Source organism: Bos taurus, chromosome 11 (genome assembly GCF_002263795.3).
Source record: "Bos taurus isolate L1 Dominette 01449 registration number 42190680 breed Hereford chromosome 11, ARS-UCD2.0, whole genome shotgun sequence".
Lineage (NCBI taxonomy): Eukaryota > Metazoa > Chordata > Mammalia > Artiodactyla > Bovidae > Bos > Bos taurus.
In genome coordinates, this window is record NC_037338.1 from 15608175 (window position 1) to 15632589 (window position 24415).

Sequence of the window (24415 nt, forward strand, 5' to 3'; positions counted from 1 at the left end):
CAAGAGCACGGGGTTCAATCTTCCCAGAGGCAGATGGCAAATGCCCTTGTTGTTGTTCAGTAGCTGGCAGATGCTCTTGACAAGTGCCAGTTTGTAGTTGACAGAAACTAAATGAATTGAGGTTTGCAGTCTGCTTCGTGTGCGTGTAGGACTCGAGACTCACACTGCCTGGGATGAGGGAGGTATGGTCTCTCCTGTGGGTGCTGGGTGCTCGCCTGCTAGAACTTGGTCCCCTGGGAGTGTAAGCAGTTAATTCTGCCTAGTCCTCTCGGGTCTGTGAGCTCCTTCAGATTGGTTAATACTAGTCATAAAAGAGACCTGATGTGTTCTAGGTCCTCTGTTTGACGAGGAAATGGAGCCGTGGTGGATCAGCAACTGCCTGAAGTTATGAGCCAGTGAGGGGAGGAGCTGAGATTCCTACACAGGATGGTCTGATGTCAGCACCTGTGCCCTTTTCTCCCCCTTTTCATCTCTCCTCCACTTTCATCTCCATCTCTGGCATATGGTGGTTAATGAATGTTAGTTGGAGGAATGCACGATGCCTGAGCTCTTTCAGGTGGAAGCTGAGCATTGCTTTTACCTGAACACAATGCAGAATTGCAGAATAAAGCAGGAGTGGAGCCCTGTGTTCTCAGGGCCTCCGCCCTTCCGCGTCTCTCGGGTCTGGATTTCCCAGTCTCCAGTGCAGCTTCAGAGTCGGCTTCTGGAGCCCTTCCAGGGAAAACTTTGCAAATGTTCCTTGATGCCGTTTGGACTTTGACTTTCAGTCTGATTCTTCATTCTGACACTCCCTGATGGTGGCTCCCATGCCTCCCTGAAGGGAAGGCCTGCCCACCCCCGGGTCCAGGTGTGGGGCCCCTCGAGCTGTGGGACTGTGGAAGAGAGGCTGGCCTTTTTAAAAAGCCTCTCAAGTTTCCCCCCTGTAAGTGAGGGACTTGTATGTAGTCTATTGCTATAGTCCCCCCCGCCCCACCTCCGCATTTGGCCTCTTTAAGAATCTGTTAAAAACACATAATTCTGTGGGACTCAGGTTCCCCCTCACACAAAACCCATCCGTCTACCACTTATGCCATGTGAAGGCTCTCTTCTTTACTGGGTTGTCTCCACCTCTGACAGTGTACGGCATGCCACAGTAACATTGCGTTCTTTTTAATTAGCAGATTTATTGTGAAGACAGTTTGTATTGAGACTAGTCAAATTCATAAGCCTTTCAACCTGGGCTCTGACACAGAAGAAGATTGAGAGTTTTGGTGTAGGCTCCTATCAAAGAGGTGCTGACAACTCCAGACTTTAAGACTTCTGGATTATTCCTTCTGGCTTTTAACCCCATGTTCTCATCTATTATGTTATATACAAACAAAGGATGAATGTGTTTTTCTTGGAGGAGTAAATAGTGGAATGATGTTTTGTGGATGGAGTTTTAGCCCTACAGGGAACATCAGTAATTCATCTCCAGTTTACACATTTAATGGGTGAGCGTTGAAGAGCTCTTGGATCCCACAGAAAATCTTGAAATCTTCTCTCTTGGTTCTTGATCTCTGCACCTAGCTGCTACCCACCAAGGGTCCCCATTCCCATGACCCTCAACACTTTGAACCTCTTCACATCCCACCTCCTTTCTTGGCCTTGTTTTTAAATTCTGGTCTCTGTACCAATCCCACCCACCTTTCTGGGGCTGCTTCAGAGATCTGGGCTCCTTCCAATCACAGGGAAATTTTCAGTCACTTAGAATTTTACATATGTTCTTTCATGCCTGTCTTAGATGGAAGATAGGAAACCAGAGGCATCGGAGGGAGAGACCACCTCACGGGCATCTCCCAGCATGAGAGGCTGTGTGGTACCCACAGCATGCACTCCCGCAGACTTTCTCCAAAGTGGAACATACCTTTCAACAGACGAGCATTTTATTCGTAACATTCTAACCAGTCCCTCGTACATTTGAATCAAACCTTTGTTTCACTTGCATGTATTTTTGAAGGGAAATAAGTGAGCAAAATCAAATATTTGGTTTACAGCAGTTAAGATGGTTAAATGCAAACGTTCTTGGCTCGCCCCTTTGCCCCCCTCCTTGCTTTTGTGCCCCTGGGCTCCCCCCGAGTCGGTCAGATAGCCTGTTGCCCTGGGACTCTGATGGGGTATTATTTACTGCCTGGTGGAAACACTTGGAAGGTGGGGTAGGGGAAGCAGTTAGAACAATACAGGCATTTTGAAACAGTTTCTTGGATTTTTTTTTTTTTTTTTTTACTTTTTGGCAGCTGAGATAGGCCTGCTCAGAATATTTTTTTAAAAAAATGTTTTACCTTAGTGAGCTCTGTGTTTGCCAGTGTAAATGTTTCCAAATTGTTCTCTTGATTTCATTCTTTAGAACCTAGGCAACTGGTATAATGTATATACACACAAAGGTTACATTTTTTTTTTCTTTAAAAATGCAGTTATTCTTGTTGAGAAATGGTGACTGAAGTTAACTATCAGAAATCAACTAATTGAATTCCTTGCAGAGTGTTTCTATCAGTATAGTTTTATCAGGTACAAGTAATGATAATGATGAACTCATGGGCTTGCTTTGGTGTTTATGAAATATTTCACAGAAATGAGAAAGTTATTAATTCTATCTTCAACACTTCAACAAATTAGAACTCAGTATCTTCTGGGTCCCATATGGGAACTGAATCACCTGAAAAGAGATTTTAACAGGACAAATGTTAGTCGCTCAGCTGTATCCGACTCTCTGCAACCCCATGGGCCGTCAGAATCCATGGGATTCTCCAGGCAAGGATATGGGAGTGGGTAGCCATTTTCTTCTCCAGGGGATCTTCCCAAGCCAGAGATCAAACCCAGGTTTCCTGCATTGCAGGCATATTTTTTACATCTGAGCCACCAGGGGAGCAACAGGGAACTACAGATGGTTTCTGTCAATAAAAGGTAGCAGGTTAGTAAAGGAAGTTCATGATAAGCAATTTTCAGCAAAGCTCTTATAGTTGTTCATATTTGTGAACTGTTTGCAATATCTTTTGTTATTTTGTAAGACTTCTCTTTTGGAATAGTTTTATTTTGCTGTCTTTAGTCTTTAAAGACACAAGAAGGTTAAATGCCCAGTCTTGAGAAACAGTGAGGGGGGAAAATATAGGGCTTTTGTTTCCTTAATATTTTTGTCTATTTTTTAGCTTTTATATTTAATTTTTCCCCCTCTGCATCTAGGAGAAATAGTGTGAAATACAGGAGCAAGAAGTTGGCTCCAGTCTTATTTCTGCCATTGTGGACACTTCCTTAATTTTTTGGTCTTGAATAAGTGGCTGAATTCCTTTGGCGCTCAGTTTCCCCATTTGAGAGTGGATTGGACTAAATGATGTCCAAATCTCTGAGTTGTCTGAACCCTGCTTTTCATCAATGGAGGTGTAACTGGCCTCCCTGCAGAATGTAGATTACAAGATCATTATCCTGTGAATTACAGAGTGAACGTGAAAGTTGCTCAGTCACTCTTTGTGACCACATGGACTATACAGTCCATAGAATTCTCCAGGCCAGAATACTGGAGTGGGTGGCCTTTCCCTTCTCCAGGGGATCTTCCCAACCCAGGGATCTAAGCCAGGTCTCCCGCAGTGCAGGCAGATTCTTTACCAGCTGAGCCACCAGGGAAGCCCGAATTACAGAGTAAGTCTGGGGGATTCTAGAAAGCCTCTATCCTAATTGATTTGCCATGCTCAGTGTGTATCACCTAATGATGCTATTTCATTGCTCAGTGAGTTAGATCTTACAAATTCCCTAGTTGCCAAAACTGTGATGAATCTTCTGGCCTTGGCAGTTATGTGTCATGAGTCGCATAGCACATGATGATAAACCTCATGGTTTTCTGAGCTAACGTACGATGTAATGCTATCTTCCAAATGTGGGATGGACCCTGTTTCTCTAAAGAGAACATATTTGCCCCACTTAAAAAAATTTCGTTACCAAATATAAACATGTATAATAAGATGTGATCACTTCCAAATTTATACTATTTTTTGCTTAGTGTAACCAAATTTTGCTGTCTTGTCTTTAAGGGCATAAGAATATTAAATGAAATGAAAGAAAGATACATTTCTAAAATATCACTGTGGGAGCGTTCTTATTCTGGCCATGCCAATAGCACCATACTTTTATTGGGTGAACCTTGATGCAGATAACAGTTAAACTGTGGACCAAATATAAAATCCATTATTTGAAGTCACTGAAGAGCAACTGATTGCTGACAGAAACTGGAGGGAAGTTGATTCTTGAGAGATGTGAATTGCACTGGGTAAAGTTAATGCTCATATGCTGTTTTGCCTGTTGGCATTCTCCAGTCTGTGCACAGTGGGATGGCTAGACATGGAGCAGAAAATGACAGTTACTGGCAGGAGAAATTAGGAGATAAATGGTATTTGGGGCTGCCAGAGTGACTGGAAAGTGAGGAGACACATCCAGGAAAGGAGAAAGTTACAGAAGAGGAAACCCCAATTTCTGTCCATAAATTCTCTCTAAATTCTTGACTGATTCATGGGAAGACTAAAGTTCCCAGTGAAAAGAAACAGCTGGAAAGCTGAAAGAATTAAGTTGTTCCAGTCACCATACACCATAGGGAGACAGAATTTAGAGTTTGATTCTAGCCACATAACTGTCTGATCATTATTCTTCAGAAAAAGATAGTCTCTGCAATATAATATTCATAATACTCTTGCCATAATACCAATCATGTGGAAAAAAAGGGAAATGACTCATAGTCAAGAGAAGAAACAGTGACTATAAAACAACCCCAAGATGACTAAGATACTGGAATTTAATGCACAAGAACTTTAAAAGCAGCTATTATAAATACTGTAGACTTAAAATATAGTCACAATACAACCATAGATGGGGAATTTTAATAGAAAAATGGAAAACAGAAAACTCAAGAGGAAGTGAGATACCTGTGTGTAACTTGATCAGGCATGACCAGCTCTTTGCTACCCCATGGACTGTAGCCCACCAGGCTCCTCTGTCCATGGAATTTCCCAGGCAAGTATACTGGAGTGAGTTTCCATTCCCTTCTCCAGGGGATCTTCCCAACATGGAGATGGAACCCGGGTCTCCTGCATGGCAGGCACATTCTTTACAATCTGAGCCACCAAGGAAGCCTGGAAATAAGAAAATTTCAATCAACTCTCTTCAAGTTTAGTCATTCTATCTTGAACAAAGAGAAATGATTCAAGGAAAATGGAAAAGTGTCTTGGTGCTGTTATCCTAACAGATAGTATCCTAATATCAGCTGTTGGGATAATATCAAATAGTACATATGTAATTGTAACCTCAGAAGATAAGAGAGTGTGACGGGAAAGTATTTGAAAAGATAATGGCGGACAGTTTCCCAGATTAGGTGAGAAACAAAGATGAAAGCTGCTCAGCAAACCTCAAGATGAATACAAAGAAAGTCACACCTAGACACTTCCTAGAAAACAGCTGAAAATCAAAGAATGTTGAAAGCAGCCAGTGTGAGAAGATGAATTACATGCAGTAGAACGATGATACAAATGATGGATCAGGTCTCACTGGGAAAAAGGAAGGAGGTTGTAAGGCGGTGGGACATTTTTAAAGTGCTAAAGAAACAAGAATCTATTTGAAATTTTATGTCCAAAGAGAAATCCTGCAAAAACAAAGGTGAAATAAAAAATATTTTCAGAGAAATGAAAATGGAGACAATTTGTTGTTGGTCTGTCCAACAGGAAATTCTGAAGGAAGTTCTTCAGGCTCAAGGGAAATGACACCAGATGGAGCTAGTGTGGGGTTTTATAACATAAGTAGATATAAAATTCTTACATTTTAATATATATTACGAGTGCTGTAGGAATCTTAAGGATAGTGAGATCTGTGAAACCATCAGTGTTCTTGCAAGAAAAATAAGAATTTTATGGTGTTTTGTAGCTTTTAGTTTCTTAAAAGAATATGTAGGTCATTTGTTAAATTACTGTCACAGGATTGTTTGGGAGGAAGAAATTAGACAATGCGAGAATCAGATTGTAAGAGAAAAGGAAGTAATGGTGCTAGTGGGTGTCGATTGACCACATATTGACAGGACCAGAAGTATCGATAGTTGCGGGGGCCAAGAAAATTTTTACAAAATTATTTTCTGTATGTTCTGAGAGATCCTTCTCTTACAGTAACTCTGATAGGGTAGATGGGTTAGGAATGGAGAGAAGAAGTGGGGATGAAGGGGAAGAGGAAGCCACTGGTAACTCACTCGTAGTAGAAACAATGGCCAGAATCTAGATGATCTAGAATTAGGTCCCCTACAGAGGCCATAGGTGACTCGATGATCAAACCTTTCCTGAAGGAGTTTTGGTGTAAAAAAGTATCTTTCTCAAATGTATCCAACATAGTCTCCAAACTTTTGGATTGCACAACTGGTATCAGCAAAAATGTCTTAGTATGTACCCTACATATGTAGCCCATGAACTATTGAGCTAATACATTATGATGTGATAAGACAGTTTAAACAGGAGATAAAAAGGAAGAAAAGTACAAAGAAACAAAAGTATAAAAAGTTCTAATACTGTTGGGTCACACAGTGTTATGTTTTGTACGTTTTGAGATGGTATCTAGTTTGAAGCCCTCTGCAATGAGAATACAGTACTGGGATGTATTTGGAATTACTTGTTTGGGCTTACCTGTCTACATTTCTATTTATGGAGAGCGACTTCATTTTCACTTTTCACTTTCATGCATTGGAGAAGGAAATGGCAACCCACTCCAGTGTTCTTGCCTGGAGAATCCCAGGGACAGGGGAGCCTGGTGGGCTGCTGTCTCTGGGGTCGCACAGAGTCGGACACGACTGAAGTGACTTAGCATAGCATTGCATAGCATGGAGTATATACAGAATTTTATACAACTGGATTATCATGTCTTTAAAAATTATGTACAGCTGTAAAATTCAATCTTGTTTTTCAGCTTTACTATTATTCCTCCTGACTTGAACCATACTACACCCCTTCATGGATAACCTAATAATCTAGTGAATAAGCTACACTGTGTTCCCCATATCCATATAGTCATTTATGAAGCTCCTTATTGCCTCATAAACGAGGACATATGAATGTTTCTGCATCTTGATTTTATAACATAAAATAGGTTGTAGAAAATCCTCCAACATAGGTAAAATTCATTTTTAATGGTCATATAATGTTTCGTGTTGTAAATGTGCTGACTTATTGAACTATTCTTCTATTGGCCATTCAGCTTATTTTCAGTATGCTTACTTTTTTTTTTTGCTGTTGTAAACAATGATTCAGTAAATGTGTTATGTATATGTATCCTTATGTATTGGGATTTATTTTTTTAAAGTATAAAGGATGCGATTATTAGGTCATTGGATATCTTGAATTTGTTTTTCTAGATTGACGTCCAAAGTCTTAGAACTCATATTCCCACCAGTGATGCCAGAGAGTATTCTTCTTCTTCCATTTTGTGTTCATGTCAGACATAGTTCCATTTTTGCCTCTCACATTTTGGTGATTTGAAAAAGTCTTGGCAGAGTGGGTGCAAAATGCAGTTTTAAGTTTGCATTCCTGGTGAGGCAGGGCATCTAATCAGTCTTCTGAATTTTCTCTTCAGGGAATTCCATGTTCGTGTCCTTTGTCCATTTTCTTACTGGGTTTTGTTCCCGTTGATTTACCATTTGCAGTGCTGTTAATTTAGAAGAGACCTTGGCATCTCATTCCCTTATTTCTCTGTGCATTGCAGGTACCTTTTCTGATCTCTTATATAATTAATTAATGTTATTTATGATGTCTCTTTATATACAAGCCAATTTCTGTTTTCTAAGGTCAACATAATTTTTCCCAAAGTTAAATTTGAATTATCTGCTTAGAAATTCCAATGCAAAATATGGCAGCTGCTGTGAGAGCAAAGTTCTCCTAGTGTATACAGGAGCTGAGGTGGCACAGCTTTCACCATGTTCTCTGGATCAGCCTGCCGTGCAGGGGCTTAACTTGGGCACGTACCCAACCAAGGCTTGTTATGAGCCCGTTGCCCTACTATGGGATTATCCAACAGGGCAAGATTTACTTGATTGCATTTTGCTGTCTCTCCTATAGTTTTGTCCTCCTCTTGCTTCAGACTTCTTGAAATAGGCCGTGTTTTTTCACTAGGTGATACTGGCTGTAGGAAAACATCATTTCCAGCAGTGTGGATCTTGCAGGTCCTGTAGGGCAGTGGATATTTTATTTCAGCTGGATCAGACTCTGAAAGAGGAATGGAACAGATGTTTGAATTTGGTTAAATGCTTTCAATATTTATTACTTAGGTGACCTAGTTTAGCAGCAATTGTAATAGAAAAAAAAGCAAGGCCATTTGGGAAAAACAGAGTTTATTGCATTCACCTTAAAAATAAAAAAACTTTCCCCTTTTTTAAATTTAGCTTGAATATGGGAATAAAGCCCTGAGAAATTCTCTTCCCCCTTTGAGCAAATATTTATATGTATATTGCATTAAAAGTGGTTTCCCATATGAAATATTTGTTGATATAATCAGAGAACAGTCTTGCAGCTACAGTTCTTGATGTGCTTATAACTGAGTTTCAGAGCTGAGGAACTTTGAGGTCGTCTCAGAGCTTTACACCTTATAAATGAGGGAGCAGACTTAGAGGAATTTAATCCATGGCTCTCAGAGATTCAGTGGCACAGGCAGAAGGATAATTTGAATTTCCAAAATCCGATCCAGTGTTTTTCCTTTCTCCATCTTGAGTGCTGTGGATGCCGTGTCCTGGAGGAATGAGCATTTGTATCTTTGTTCCATTATACCCATCTTTGACTCTCTAGATGCCTGTCTCAGAGCTCAGTATAAGGAAGGTTCTGGCTAGGAAGTGGAAAGATTGTGGAAGAACAGCTTGTTTGACATGTTCCCACGATTGTTTTCATTCTTCCAGGTTTACAGGTAACGAGAAGGGAGTGTGTAGTGTTAACATCCCAACCCTAAAGCCATGAATGTCTCTTGTAGCTGCCTCTGGGGTCCATGATGGAGAGCCAACTCAAAATTCATGTGGATACAAGAGCTTTCACAATGCTGTGGGAGAAGAATTTGGAGAATGAGCAAAGTTAGGTATGAAAGGCTTTCCAGACAAGTGGATATTTATTTCCCACATCTGGCCCACCAGACTTTAATTCCTTGCAGTGTTGTAAGACGTGGGTCACTGGAGAATGTAACATTATGGCAGCTGAGGCTGAAATCTCATCATGTGGTGTACGGAGCAGCTACCAAAGTGTAGCTACCAAAGTGAAGCAGGAGGGGAAAAAATTGAAGTGATAACGTGGGGGATTAGATGCATATACCTGATTATTACTGGTAATTACATCTTAAGCAGCAGGCTGAAAGGAAATGAAAACATTTGGAATTGACCGAGATGAACAAGACTTACCTTTTTATTGTCTAGAAATACTGAAGGATGGGGAATAGGAAGCATAAGAAACCTGCCTTTTTCTTACCTCTTCCAGTTTTTTAATTCTTTACATTTATTTTTTATTTTTGGGTTTGTTTGTAAGAAATCTGGGGTCTTTTTGTACATAGTTCTAAAAAAATTGTGGTAAATATCACTAAATTGGCCATTTTTAACCTTTCTAAGTGTACAAGCCATTGGCCTTAATTACATTCATGTTGTTGTGCAGCCAGCACCTCTGTTCTTCTTAAACTTTCATCACTGCAAACAGAAGCTCTCTACCTATTAAATTATACAGCACCACCTCCCTCCCACCGTGTTTTGGTAACCTCTGTTCTACCTTTGTCTCTCTACGTTTGCCTCTCATTTAAGTGGAATCATACAGAATTTGTCCTCTTGGATCTGACTTATTTCACTTCCCATTATATTTTCCAGGTTCTTCTAGGCTATAGCATGTATCAGAACTTCATACCTTATGGTTGAGTAATATTTCATTGTGTGCATCTCACATTTTGTTTACTCTTCTGTCAAAGGACATTCTTTGGGTTGTTTCTCCCTTTTGCCTATTATGAATGATGCTGCAGTGAACATTGGTGTGTAAGTATGTGTGTGAGTCTCTGTTTTCAGCTTGTTTTGGGCATGTACCTGGGAGTGGAATTGCTGGACTGTCTGATTCTGGCTGTAGCTTTTTGAGGAACTGCCAAACTGCATTCCATAGTGGCTGTGGTGCTGGGTCCCTTCACTGTATTGGAAACTGGTGGAGGTCTCTCAGTTGTAGGTGTAACTGTACAGGTAGCTGACGTCAGGGGTGCTGCATGGGACTGTAAATTCCAAACTCAATATTTACACATAACCAGAGTTTTTTTTAATAAACATTTTTTTTGAAATAAATACTGCTTTTAACTGTTCATTTGAGCAGTCTCCGAATATGAATTTTGCCAGAGGGGTGAAATCCAATAGTATTTCATTGTCCTTGCTGGTGTAGGTGAGTGAAAGAGATCCAACACCTTTGGGTGTGCATCAGGTATCGTGCTGGGTATTTTCCTACGTTTAAAAAGAATTCCATTTCATGTTGTCTTTCACTTTGTGAGTTAAGTATCATTCCCCTTATATTGCAATGAGAAAATTGAGATAATCTTCCCTTCCTTCCCTTGGCAGGTGGTAGAGTTAGAATTTGGATCCTAGAATTTGATGAAAAAGCATTGCAGTTGACACTTCCTCAGTAGCATAGAAGCCCTTAATTATTGTTTACATTTTGCATTTTTCTTGGATTATATTTAGTTAGATTTACTCTGGCCTCTCTTAGTTTAGATAAATAGGACATGGCTGTAATTGCTTTCAAATTTGTGTTCAGGGTGCTCAGTCCCAAGGAACCAAATGTAGCAGCTCATTTTTGACAAAACTAAGGACTTTGGTTATTATTTCCTTCCATGGTGACTTGCTAAATAAATCATCAAAACCTTGAACTGAGTAAGTACAGTCATCTGTGCTTTTCGGAGGTTTTGAACAGTTACCTCATCCATTGTGGATAGGATATCTGCCTTTTTAGTGTGTAGCTTTGATACTTAGAAGAAAAGTGGAGATGAACATTGTTGGAACTTTTTGTCTCTTTTTTCCCTCCCTCCCTCCCTCCCTCCCTCTCTCTCTCTCTCTCTCTCTCTCTCTCTCTCTCTCTCTCTCTCTCTCTCTCTCTCTCTCTCTCTCTCTCTCTCGCTGTTTGTTTCTTTTTGTAAATACTAGGTAATATTGCTACCTAACACATAAGTAGTGTTTTCAACTTTTCAACTTTTTTCTTCCAGTTTTATTGATTCCCCCCCCCCCCACTTTTCAAAGTTCTTGTAAATAGATGATCTCATTTGATACAGGTTTAAAAAATTAGAGAAGATAATTTCATAGACTTGCATTTTGTAAACTCTTTGAGAATGGTTTAAACACACAGAAACAGAGAAAACAGAATGAAGAAACCTCAAAAGACCATTTTATCAGTTCAGAGCTGGTTGTGTTCTTCTGTAGCCTGCCTATTTTTCTTCTTCTCCCTGATTATTTGAAGTCAATCTGTAAATATTTTTGCCATATATCTGTAAAAGATAAGGGCTCTTAACACATCCCCCCTAAGACCTTTAGCCCACCAAAAGATAATTAATAAAAATTATCATTAAGAATCCAGGTAAATGTCCCTAAGTGTTTCATAAGTTTTTTTTTTTTATGGCTTATTAGTTTAGATTGGAATTTAAAAAATGTTCATTGTGATGACAGTCTGTGTCTTACATATTTTGATCTGTGAGTCCCTCTTCCCTCTCTATTTCCTTGAAATCTCTTCATTGAACTGTGATTTTGCTGACTGTGATGCTGGGAAATTAACATGTATCCTGCCCCTTGAATTTGCTGTAAGTGGTGTGTAGGTCTAGGGGCTTAATAACATTCAGGTTTGATTTTTGCCACTTCCTAAGTGGCAATATGCTCTTCCATGTTATTTCTTTTTGTGATGTCACACACTTCCTACAGAAGTAGCAAATACGGTGTTTTAATTCTATCCTTTTTCTGCTAGAAAAACTTTGCAAACCAGCTTTCTTTTCCTCAGTTGTTTGCTTGAGGTTCAGTTTGAATAGAAAAAGTAGTGCGGTAAAAGTAAGAAAAAAAGTAGCAAGTAAAAGTATTGAGCTCTGCAGAGGAACAAAACCAATTGCGTATGTGCATATATGAGGGTGTGTGTGTGCATGTGTGTATGCACTACATATAATGAGGTTATTTTAAGAAATTATCCATGTTGTTTTGGAGGCTGGCAAGTCCAGATTTGAAGTGAGGGCTGACAGAGACCCAGGAGAACCAACGGTGCAGGTAAAGTTAGAATGTAGTCTGCTGCAGAATTCCTTCTTAGTTGGAAAGGCTGGTCTTTTTGTTCTGTTCAGACATTCAGCTCATCATATGAGGTTCACCCACATGATGGAGGGCAATCTGCTTACTCACAGTCCACCAAGATAAATGTTAGTTTCATCCAAAAATACCCTCCAAGTTGAAACATAAAATTAACCATCACATGAAGGTATGATGCTAGTTGTTGGCCAGTTTTCAAATGAGTTGATTGACATCTTACAGTGGTGACTTAGTTTTATTTTGTTTTTAATGCATGGATACATTTAAACATATTTCAAATAATTCAATCCATTCCAGTTATTCTTTGGCTAATGGAAGCTCCTCCAGATTGCTTCATTAGATCTTTTGACCTTCTCTCTCATTTCTAATATTGGTATCTTGTCTTCTCTTTTTGTGTATCAATCTAGCCAGAGATTTGTCAGTTTTACTGATCTTCTCAAACAGCTTTTATTGACTCCCTGCCCCCAATTTCATTGATTTATGCTCTGATTTTTATTTCATTTCTTTTTATTTTGGGTTTTATTTTCATTTTTGCTCATTTCTTTATTTGGAAGTTAAAGTCATTGATTTGAGACATCTCTTGTACTGTAGATATTTAGTACAAATTTACTCCTTAGTATAGTGGTTTAGCAGCATCCCATAAATTTGGATAGGTTGTGTTTTTGTTTTCATTCAGTTCAAAATAATTTTTATTTCCTTTTTGATTTTCTTTGATCCGTTGGTTATTTTGAAGTTTGGTTTGTGAAAGTCAGTTGGGTTAAGCTAGTTGGTAGCGCTGTTGAACTCTTCTGTATCCTTATTGACTTTCTGTGTACTTGTTCTGTCAATTGAAAGGTAGTGAACCACAATTAAAACTGAAAGTTTTATGTTTCTCATGACCTTTTTAAGTTTTTGCTTTGCTTATTTTGAAGCTCTGTTATCAGGTTCACAACTGTTTAGGATTCTTGTGTCCTCTTGATGAATTGACCCTTATCCTTATGAAATGCTTTTTATCCTCGAAAATATTCTTTGCTCTGAAATCTACTTTGCCTGTTACTAACATTGCCACTGCACGTTTTTTTTTTTTTTTCTGATTCATGTTAAACGTGTTGCCTCTCTTTTTCATCCTTTTGTTTTTAACCCATTTGTGTCTTTATATTTAAAATGGAATTGTTGTAAGCAATAGGTCCAAGAACTGGGTCTTTTTATCCAGTCTGAAAACCTCTGATGTTTCATTGAATTTAGACCATTTCTATTTTTTAAGCACTTAATTGCAGTTCATTAAAAATTCTTTTTAATTGGAGAATAATTGATTTACCATTTCATTTCTTAAAAAGTCTCCCAAGTGTTATGATTATTAAACATCCTAAGAGGAGACCATGCTCACTCTGCTTCTTGGAGTCTCTTCGTTATAACTCTTTGTTATTATGTCTCCTCTCCTCTAGGAACTTGGGATTAGAGGGTTGGAGAATTCCTTGAATGTTCTCATGTAGCAGTCAGGTCCCAAAGACTCTCCTAACCAGGGCTGTTCCAGGACACGGAACAGGCCAGCGTGTGGCGTGTGCGATCAGACAAACGGCTGCAGTGGAGAGTGTGAGGGCTGTGAGGGGAAGGGTAGCGTGGAGAGGTGGCGCTCCAGCACTGAGGCTTTCTTCGTCATTATCCCAGGTGATTCACATCTGGCCGTAGATGTGTCTGACCTTCTTGGCCTAACCAAAGCCATACAGTCGATGGGACTCACCTCCCTCAGAAAGCACTTTGGTGACTGTCCAGCTGTTACATGTCTTCATGGCACACCCTCATCCCAATGCTAGGCAGTTTATTCAAGGGTTTTCTCCAGCCGCATTCTATACTGTTCCTTTGAGGTGTTCTAATAAAAATGACTTTTTTCTTGGCCACCCTAGTGATGTTCTAGCATTCCTGACACCCAAGGCACCCCAGCAACTTGAGTATAGGGCCACCTTCCTGTCTTAATGGGGATTTCAAAAGGCACAGGAGGAGGCTGTATATTTTTTATACATTTTTTTACTGTCAAATCTAATGTCATAGGAGAAGGCAGTGGCACCCCACTCCAGCACTCTTGCCTGGAAAATCCCATGGACAGAGGAGCCTGGTAGGCTGCAGTCCATGGGGTTGCTAAGAGTTGGACACGATTGAGTGACTTCACTTTCACTTTTCACTTTCATGCATCAGAGAAGGAAATGGCAACCCACTCCAGTGTTCTTGCCTGGAGAATCCCAGGGACGGGGGAGCCTGGTGGGCTGCCGTCTACGGGGTTGCACAGATTAGGACATGACTGAAGCGACTTAGCAGCAGCAGCAGCTAATGTCGTTAGATCGTTATGTGCCTGACTGCATCATTTCTGTGGACAGCTTCATTGCTGTCCCCAGAGGCTCTTTTCTCAGGTGTCCATTATTATTTTGTGATAATAGCTCATGGTTACAGCAGTGTTTCTCAGCTTCAGAACTGTTAATATTTCTAGCCAGATAATTCTTTCTTGTGAAGGACTGTCCTGTACATGGTTGGATATTTAGTCGTATCCCAGGCTTCTACCCATAAGATGTAAACAGCTTACCTCCCAGTCCTGATAATTACAGATGCCTCCTCTTGGTCAAGAGGCAGAATCACCCCTAGTTAAGAACCACCGATAAATAGAAAATTGGTTCCACTTGGTTGTGTTCACTGTGTTTATTCATGACCCCCGAAGTTCAATTTCCCTGTCTTTTCCACCCCACCCCCAATATCTACCTTCTTTCATTGTGTTTTTTCAATCTCTTTGTCTTTTTCATCTCATTTGAAATCTAAGGCTTTTTCCCAGTCTATTCCCTGCATAGATATTTTCAGTGTAATCTTCACGCTCCTCCTCTTCTCACCACTGTGTTTGCTTGTTTCATTTTCCTTTTGCCGTGTTTGTTCTGGCATGCTCCAGGCCTCACTTACTGTTACTGGAAGTCTGTGCTGTCTGTGCAGTCTTTTAGTCTCATCAGCAGCCTTTTATGTCCTCTTTTTTTTTTTTCTGATTTGGATAGATAATTTCCTATGAATGGGGCTGCTGACAACAAACACTTGTCTCGTCTTACCTGTGTGTGTGTGAGAAAGAGAGAGAAGCTACCTTGCGACCTCTTCCTAAAGGTTTATTTGTCTTTGTCCATCTCTACGTGCATATTGTCCTTGAACGTTGCCGGAAAGAGCCTTTCTCCATCAAATCATAGCTCACATTTCTCATTTACTTTGGTGTATTCTGTTCTTTGAAGAGCATTCACCCACGCTTCTGAGCAGCTTGGAACACAACCAGGGCACATACGATAGCATGAATTTTGTGACGAGAAGCAGGCGCTGAAAGACTGGAGATGACTTCTCTGTGGCAGCAGCTTGCTCTCCCGATTTTTTTTTTTTTTTTCTTTCATCCTGATGATAAACCTGAATGCCTTAACTGTAAGGGAAAGAGTTCACTTCCGTCAGAACCCGCCTTCTGGGGGAAGCATTTTATGGCCTGTTGGAGGCTCCCTTCTGTGAGGTCCACAGTTCTTAAGTGGAAAGGGGCTTGGGCTTTGCCAGATCCTCCCACCCGCTCCACAGGTCAAATAATGGATTTAGTGGAAATATGGAAAAATTTAGTCCATTCTTAGGCCAAAAATTGCCACTATGAAGGCAGAAGTGTAAACAGTGTGTGACTAATCCTTTCTTTTAAGGAAAGAAGTTTTATGTAATTGTTTCCCTTCTGCTCACAGAGATACAGAGGTTTCCACAGATTCAGGTCTTCAGATGCCCGGCTGTACCCCTAACTTCTGGCCTGCTGCTGCTAAGTCGCTTCAGTCGTGTCCGACTCCTAGCGACCCCATGGACTGCAGCCTACCAGGCTCCTCCATCCATGGGATTTTCCAGGCAAGAGTACTGGAGTGGGGTGCCATACTTTTCTCCTTTTCCGAGGGTCACTAGTACAGCACCCACCAAGTAGGACCCAATGCAGTCTCACTCCTGTCACTAATGTTGATAAAATAACACTTGCCCAGGGGGCTGGCAACCTGCAACCCAACCCAGGGGCCTTTTACTAATTGATTATTTCCCTGCTTTTTTTGCAGCAGTTTTCAGGTGGTTCTCTTTACCTTCCACCTAGAAACTTTCTTTCGCTTGTCATTTCTGCATCTGTGTTACTCTTGTTTTTAACTGCTCCTGATTTTTTTCTTCGCATTTTCTCTTTATGTCCCTACCACTAAGTGTGACTATCCTCCAAGAGGGTAGTTCCATAGTTTTTCTTTCTGCCTTTGAATAAATTGGCCCCTCTTAGAACATCACTGTTGCTAAACCCAGAGGCTTTCTGTATCTTCTCCCCAGAGAGCCACCCCATATTTCTATCTCCCAAACAAACATAATTCTCTTCCTTGCACATGGGCCCTTTTTCCTGATCACACTGACTCCGCAGACCTCTTTGCCTTTGCTTTTTGTCTTGGACTTGAGTCAAAAATACCTGTCCAGTCAACCAGGCTGGAAACCTTCATCTTCACTTGGTTCCTTTTCCTTTTGTTTCTCTTCACACCTTAATTTAATCCTCAAGTCCTGTTACCCCTTCTGGTAGTGACCTCTGGCCAGTTGGGGATTTATTCCCTTTAGATGTTGTCTAAAAACTTCTTGCCATAGGAGATGAAGAGTCAGCTTACTCATTTCACCTCTTGCCCCTCACCCTACCTCTCAAAAGAGTTGTGTACTTTTCAGAGTTTCACTGCCTCTTGCAGCCTCTGTTTCCTCTTCTGTCATCCTCATCGCTTAAGGTTGTGAATGTTCTCTCATGACCCTACATTCTGTAAGATGAGGGCAGTGACTCTCCTAGTCTTCCCTTCCCTTCCAGAATCTGCCAACCTCCTCCAGCTAAACATGTGCATTTATATCACCTAAGTTGGATACATGAGTTGTTTTTTGCAATATTGTCTGTGGGTGTTCCACTCAAGGCAAAGCGGAGCATAGGGTGCTTAGGTTGCTCCCTCTGTGTCTGTCCATTTCCAATACCTCTGTGCTGTTTGAAGGAGTGTGTTCCTAGCATCAAGTGGGTATGGATTCTCTGTTTCCATTCCATCAATTGCATATATATAGGATCAAGTTTCTCCAACATCGCAGTCATGTTTTCCATTCTCATGACTCCCCCTCTCCCTCCTAGGATTATTCTCCTGAAGCTCCCTGTCCTCCTGGTTGCCTGGCAACCTTCCTTTTATGGAGAAACATGGGGAACTAGTCTTGAAGCTAGGGGATCTCCAAACACCAGAATGAGAGGGCCTTACTCTGGGGGAGTAAACTTTGTGGTTTATACCACACAGTTCCATTCTTTCAGAGAAGACTCATCTTTTTCCCTGATGGGAGTAGAAGCCCGACTTTGGCCGTTTCTTTGCTTGAACTAGGGAGAGCGGCTGCTTTCATATGTAGCCTTTTTAGTGAAGACATGAGTGTTCAGCCCTACTTCTCCTTGTCACCCTGTGCTTTACCTGGTTTGAGTATCCAGAAGCTGCCCATGGTCTCCCGGGAAGACGGCTTCCTCTGAGCCTGTACTCATGATGTGGTTTTTAGACCAGCATCTTTAAGCTGCCTTGTGACCTGTTAGGAGTCAAGAAGTCTTGACATCAATGTAGTGGTTCAAGACTGGCATTTAAAAGAATTAGAAGATATTTGTGTCATTTGAATCATAAGGATAGATACTGTTTTATAATACTTAGCTGTATTAAAAAACATAGGTATGAACGTGCACTGGATCTCCATGTAAAATGTTCTTCTTGCTGTTGGTTGAGATAAAAGAAGTTAAAATACTTAGGCATGGCTTCCTTCCTGCTATAACAGTCAACATTTCTCAGTCTGCCTTGATCTCTTACAGGTTTGCGGAAATGTTTCCTGTGTGTTGAATGAACGATGTGAAACCTTTTTAGTATCTTTGGTCAGCACCTGACCCACACATTAGAGAGGATGTTGGAGCCGAGACCCCAAGCTCTCTAGCTCTGTCAAATGTGAATTTCTTACTTGTGAGACTGAGTTGATATCTTGGGGAGGCCAGTGTCTTGAGGAAGGAGGAACACTGAGGGCTTGGGACAGTAGATGTTTGACAGAACAGTATTTTAATGTTTCAGTGACGAATGTGGCTGTCCTATTGATTAATAGCCAAATGTCAACTCTGGATTTCTTGTTTTATTCCTTACCTATAACTTTTAGGGCTTTTTTTGCAGGAAGGGAAAATATATGGGTGCCCCAAATACATTTTGAGCCAGAGGTCCTTTAATTTTCATTTTAACCTAATTTCTTTAAACATTTTTGCCTTTCCCTTGAATTTTGTATAATGCTATTAGAAATCTGATTTTCATTAGTGATTGTTGAGTTTTTTTGTTTTTGTTTTTGTTTTTTAATGTAAAGGGATGAGGGAAGAGAGGAGAAAACTCTCAACTGAAAGGAGATTTTTTTCTCCCCAAAGCAATGGTCATACTTTGCCAACAAAGGTCCATCTAGTCAAGGCTATGGTTTTTCCAGTAGTCAAGTATGGATGTGAGAGTTGGACTATAAAGAAAGCTGAGAGCCAAAGAATTGATGCTTTTGAACTGTGGTGTTGGAGAAGACTCTTGAGAGTCCCTTGGACTGCAAGATCAAACCAGTCCATCCCAAAGGAAATCAGTCCTGAGTATTCATTGGAAGGACTGATGCTGAAGCTTCAGCTTCAATACTTTGGCCATCTGATGTGAAGAACTGACTCATTTGAAAACACCCTGGTGCTAGGAAAGATCAAAGGTGGGAGGAGAAGGGGACGACAGAGGATGAGATGGTTGGATGGCATCACTGACTTGAAGGACTTGAGTTTGAGCAATCTCCATGAGTTGGTGATGGACAGGGAAGCCTGGCATGCTGCAGTCCATGGGGTTGCAAAGAGTTGGACATGACGGAGTGACTGAACTGAATGTGTGTGTGTGTGTGTGTATGTGTGTGTGTGTGTGTATATTTGGAAGGCTGAGAGATTGTCCAAAGAGGCAATAACTGTGAAGGGTGAAATTAGAGGAAAAGATAGATGCCAGCTATGAAGGAGAAAATGAGGACGAGAGAGTAAAATGGTGATTTCGCTTACTATCTGTTAGTGGAATGACTGAGTGGACAGTGGCCTTGACTTGCCCCCACGTGGTGTCACTTCTTGTGGCTTGGGATCTTCATGAGGCTATGAGATGAAATGGCCTGTCTGTTCATATGTCTGTGTCTTTGTGAGCACAAGTATTTATTTACGTCCTCACATTGGAGGAAAGGGAAGGAGATGGAAGGTGAGGAAGCACAGCTCTACATAGTTTCATATTTTCACTGTGTTTGTCATTCACAGGATTGCTATAATGTAGTAAGATCTAATACTGTTACCAGTATATTATCCATTTCCTTTGATTGGTGGTGGCTGAGATTTGTTTTTCAAGTTCTAGACCTGGTGTAGCTGTCTTATTTGTTCATTACCTTTCTGTTATGTTAGGGAAAAGCAGCCTCTACACATCTGTACTTTCAGCTCATTTATTGCTGCCTCTCACTTCCATGATTCAGAGGGGAGAGAAAGGGAGGACCTCACCTTAGAAGGCAGAGCCCACGGTCTCCTTGGCAGTGGTCAGAGCAGGAATTAGTTATTCCAGCTCTAAGGTCTTTTGGAATGCTGGGCTGTCCTCCTCTGAATGGGAGTCAGGCCTGAACATCTCTCAGCAGGTCCCAGCAGCATAGTGATGAGGTTGACAGCGTGGCTGGGGAGCGAGTTGCCTCTGAGATGAAAAAGAGGACTTTTCCTTTCGACAAGACCAACGGAGTTGCCTTGTGGTTCTTATCAGTCACCACCAGATGTGTCCAGCTGTTCCACTTTCTACTTCATCCCAGTCAAACATACTTAAAGTTCAAATCAACACTTACATCATCAAAACAAAAGTGTTTACAATGTTAAGCCTTAGGCTTTTAGTAACTTAAGTCATTTGTCTGGTGACAAAGGGAATGTCCTTCCATGGCATTAAGTCTGGGAAAATCTAGGCACAAGATGTATTTTCCTAGGCTTTCCTGGGACTGCAGGGTTGAAAGTGAGACTTAGATCACTGACTGGCTAAGAGGGGAGCACCCTTAATCCCAGCCTCTCTTGTTCCTTTGTCTCATGGATGCCTGGTCTCACAGAATAGCTCATCCATCCCAACTGCAGTGAACCCAAAAGGCTGGATTTATTCAAGACTCTGCTACTGCTTTTGATGAGACACTGTGTGGGTGTTTTTGGTGGCTTGATGATTTATCATTCATACTCACCAGTTGTGTCATTTCTTTGTCTTGTTCATATAATCTCTCATTAGGGCCCGTCTTTGAGCTTTTCCTGGCACTTTATTAGTTTGAGTATAACCCAGTCAACCATTTTCCCAACGTATGGTAGTTTGGAAATATTCAGTTCAAATGGCTTTAACATGTCACAATTGATAAAATTCAAGACCACACTAGAGAGAAGGTTTCCTTCCAAAGTCTCGGTTTGCTATTAAAATTCTCTGTCCCAACAATTTTAATAGCAAGTTTGTGTTTTCTGGAATTAATTGGTATATCTTTATATTTTCCATTGTTTGTCTTAGTGAATGATTTCAGTCCATCATGGAATGATTAAATCTGGATGAAGGCTTATTTTAAAGTATACAGTACATGCAGCAGTAGAGAACTGTCACAGAAGACAAAAAGTTTCACCCAGGAGGCTGAAAGCACAGTAATTGTGTTCAACAGTCCTCAGAGGTTTTTTTTTTTTATTGGAGTGTAATTGCTTTACAGTGTTGTTAGTTTCTGCTACGCTCATGCTTAGTCACTCAGTTGTGTCTGACTCTTTGTGACCCATGGATTGTAGCCCACCAGGCTCCTCTGTCCATGGGATTTTCCAGGCAAGAATACTGGAGTGGCTTGCCATTTCCTTCTGTAGGGGATTTTCCCAACTCAGGGATTGAACCTGTGTCTCCTGCATTGACAGGTGGATTCTTCACCACTGAGCCACCTGGGAAGCCAGCTTATGCTGTTCAATGAAGTGAATCAGTTTATGTGTGTGTGTGTGTGTGTGTGTGTGTATATCCTCTCGGAGTGGGGGGTGGGAGGGAGATTCTCAGATCTTGACTCATGTCATTGATGAAATTATAAGATTTTCATATATTGTTATTAGAGAAAGAAATGGCAACCCACTCCAATATTCTTGCCTGGGAAATCAAGGGACAGCCCTAACAGGCTATAGTCCATGGGGTCACTAAAGAGTCAGACACGTCTTAGGGACTAAATGGTAGAATAGGTTGTTATTCTTACTGTTCTTAAGGACTAGTAATTATGGTGTATATTTATATATTATAGTAAATATTATGTTTAATATATATTATGTGTTTAATATATAATATCATTGGAAAAGACTCTGATGCTGGGAGGGATTGGGGGCAGGAGGAGAAGTGGACGACAGAGGATGAGATGGCTGGATGACATCACTGACTCGATGGACGTGAGTCTGAGTGAACTCCGGGAGTTGGTGATGGACAGGGAGGCCTGGTGTGCTGTGATTCACGGGGTCGCAAAGAGTCGGACATGACTGAGCGACTGAACTGAACTGATACTTAACATAAGTTATATTAATTAAATATATTATATTAAATGTTACTTATTTGGCTGCACTAGGTCTTAGTTGAGGCATGTGGGATCTTTAGTTGAGGCACACGGAATCTAGTTTCCTGACCAGGGACCTAACCCAGGCCCCTGCATTGGGAACTCGGAGTCTTAGCCACTGGACCACCAAGGAAGTCCTGGTAGCTGCACTTTTTTAAATACTTTGATAAATTCCATCAGTGATGGCCTGTATGTCCTTATCCTGCTTGACTAGACAGACAGACAGGATCCCCTTTCTGCTGGAGGTCAGTGATTAGTTCTTTATGTGCCATGACTACAGTTTTGAAGAAAAAAATTAGCCTGGCATGGCATTTTTATGCCCCTTTCTAAGTTTAACTGGTTTCTTATTCCTTCGTTCTTAGTTGACTGTTAAAAGTCCGTTATTAATTTCCTTATCCTTTGTTTCTTTGCAGGATGACACCCCTGTCTTCACAGAATGTGATGATACATCATGGCCAGACCCAGGAATACGTGCTCAAGCCCACATACTTCACAGCCCAGAAGGTGGTTTCTGGAGAGCAGTCCACTGAAGGTTCGCTCCCTTTAAGATTCGGGCAGGATCACGTGCCAGCACCTTTTCAGTGTGAGTATGTCCTGTGAGTCATCTCTCTAAGTTACAGAGTCACGGTTTGGAAACACTTTGCTCTGTGTAGATGGCTTTAATGTGTCACAGAAGATAAAATTCGAGAATTGTTTTTTGAAAAACCCATGCTGGTTCCTAAAACAATCAGACAGCAAGACAGTTGCCTTCTTCAGAGGAAAGGCAGAAAAATCTGGAGTGAGCCACCTGTAAATATGTTTCTGCAAGGTGGTTCCATTTCCATAAGATACTTGCTCTAATTTTCTGTACAGTTGAACGGCTGACATGTTTACATCGATAAACTATTTTCCTTGGTGAGTTAGCCAGGATTTGTTCCTTGTGAGATGTCTGCAGTGTCCTGAGTTACTCCGAGGTGCACCTACAGTGGGTATGTTTATGTTAGGAGGGCCACGTTTTTATTATATCAGTTAGACGGTGTGGCAGGTTTTCCTGAGTCTGTAAAGAGCTAGTGTATCAGTGGCCAGCGTGGTTAATATCTCACTGTGGGGGAAGTTCAGGGACGAGCCCTGGCGCAAAGGGTGGGGAATGGATGATTTGTGGTTTAGGTATTACAGAGTGTCTGCTGGCAGCATCTGGAGAAAATGTTCTTCAGTGAGGCGGCAGACCGTTCAAAGGGGAGAGTTGGATGCTCGTGCCTTCCAGCAGCTTCCTGCTCTGTCTCACGTTGACGGATGGCCTGCGCCATAAGCAATGAAAGGGAATGCCAGTTGTGAGGTTGAAAAGGACGGTCTTTCACCACCTAGGGTAGTGTGGAGAGCTGAGAGAATTCTTGCTACTGTTTGGCACTTCAGAAGACTGTGTTTCTACAGACTTGACTCCCAAGGCCCACCCCCACCTCCCAGGGTTGGTCAGTTAACAAAAAGAGTGGCTATTATAACGTGTGTACATTACACTTTTCATCTTTTGAGAAAACTGTGCTCTTGAGTTGAGGCTCGACCCCAGAGCAATGGTTTGAGGTGATTTCTTGGGGTAATGAGGGAAGAATGGAGAAAGTGTATAGATCATCTCCATGCCCTTTAGGCAAGATAACTTCCAAGTTATATTTGCAAAACAATAGATTCATCCATCTTGTTTTTAAAGATCCTTTGATATCAGTGCTTGTAGATTGTTCTGTAGAGGTCTTCCTGAGTATATAATACTTTTCTAATCTCAATCTAAAAAATCAAAAAGAGCTACAATTTACTTTCTTGGAGCTTTAGGTAGATTGTATTTTGTAGAGGCTCTCCAAATTAGAATGTAATGGGAAGAGGTTTTGAAAACTTACTATCAAACTGATCAAAGAATTCTGAGTTTCATGAAGATGTCAAGAAAATATGCTTTGAGAATCTCTGATATTAAGACTGGGGACCAGACTGTGGTTTGGGTTGGTTATTGATTATTACTGAAATGAAAATTCACACTGTGTGTGTACATATATTTGTGTGAGTGTGTTTGTGTATGTTTTAAACTCTCAAACCTTTGTTGAACTATGTTTTGGGAGATGAAATTACATTTTAGGAGAATGTTGGAGATGAAATTACATTTTAGGAGAATGTGAACTATCCATAAATGTCCCACTGATCATGTTTTTAAATGTAGTTTCTCCATAGGGGGGAGCTAGTTAAGTAATTTAGACTGATCATGATCACTCTTGAGTTCTCTCTCAAACCCATCAAAAGTTGGTGTTTAAAAAGAGGCCAAGGAACTAAATCAAACAGATGGGTATATAGAAGGGACCATGTGAGAGATGTGGCTATTTTCATTGGAGACCAGAGCTCTACTGAGAGCTGGAGGGCTAATCAAAGTTTTGAAAACAGGTAACTTGGCAGGACTATTAAGGACACTAAAACACCAAGATTGAGTGAGAACAACAGTAGGAAGATTAAAACTAGAATCCAGGAGGTAAAAGCTGTGTCAGGAGAAGG

The 24415-nt window shown here is 40.9% G+C and overlaps 1 protein-coding gene across 7 annotated transcripts in view; it reads left to right on the forward strand.

Annotated features, from left to right (window-relative positions):
• LTBP1 (latent transforming growth factor beta binding protein 1) overlaps nucleotides 1-24415 on the forward strand; it is a 456484-nt gene that overhangs the window by 134546 nt on the left and 297523 nt on the right. For all 7 annotated transcript variants that reach the window (XM_024998486.2, XM_024998488.2, XM_024998487.2 and 4 more), the window contains exon 4: nucleotides 22324-22493. In XM_024998486.2, the coding sequence (XP_024854254.1) occupies nucleotides 22324-22493 (170 nt within the window). The remainder of the gene's footprint in view (nucleotides 1-22323; nucleotides 22494-24415) is intronic.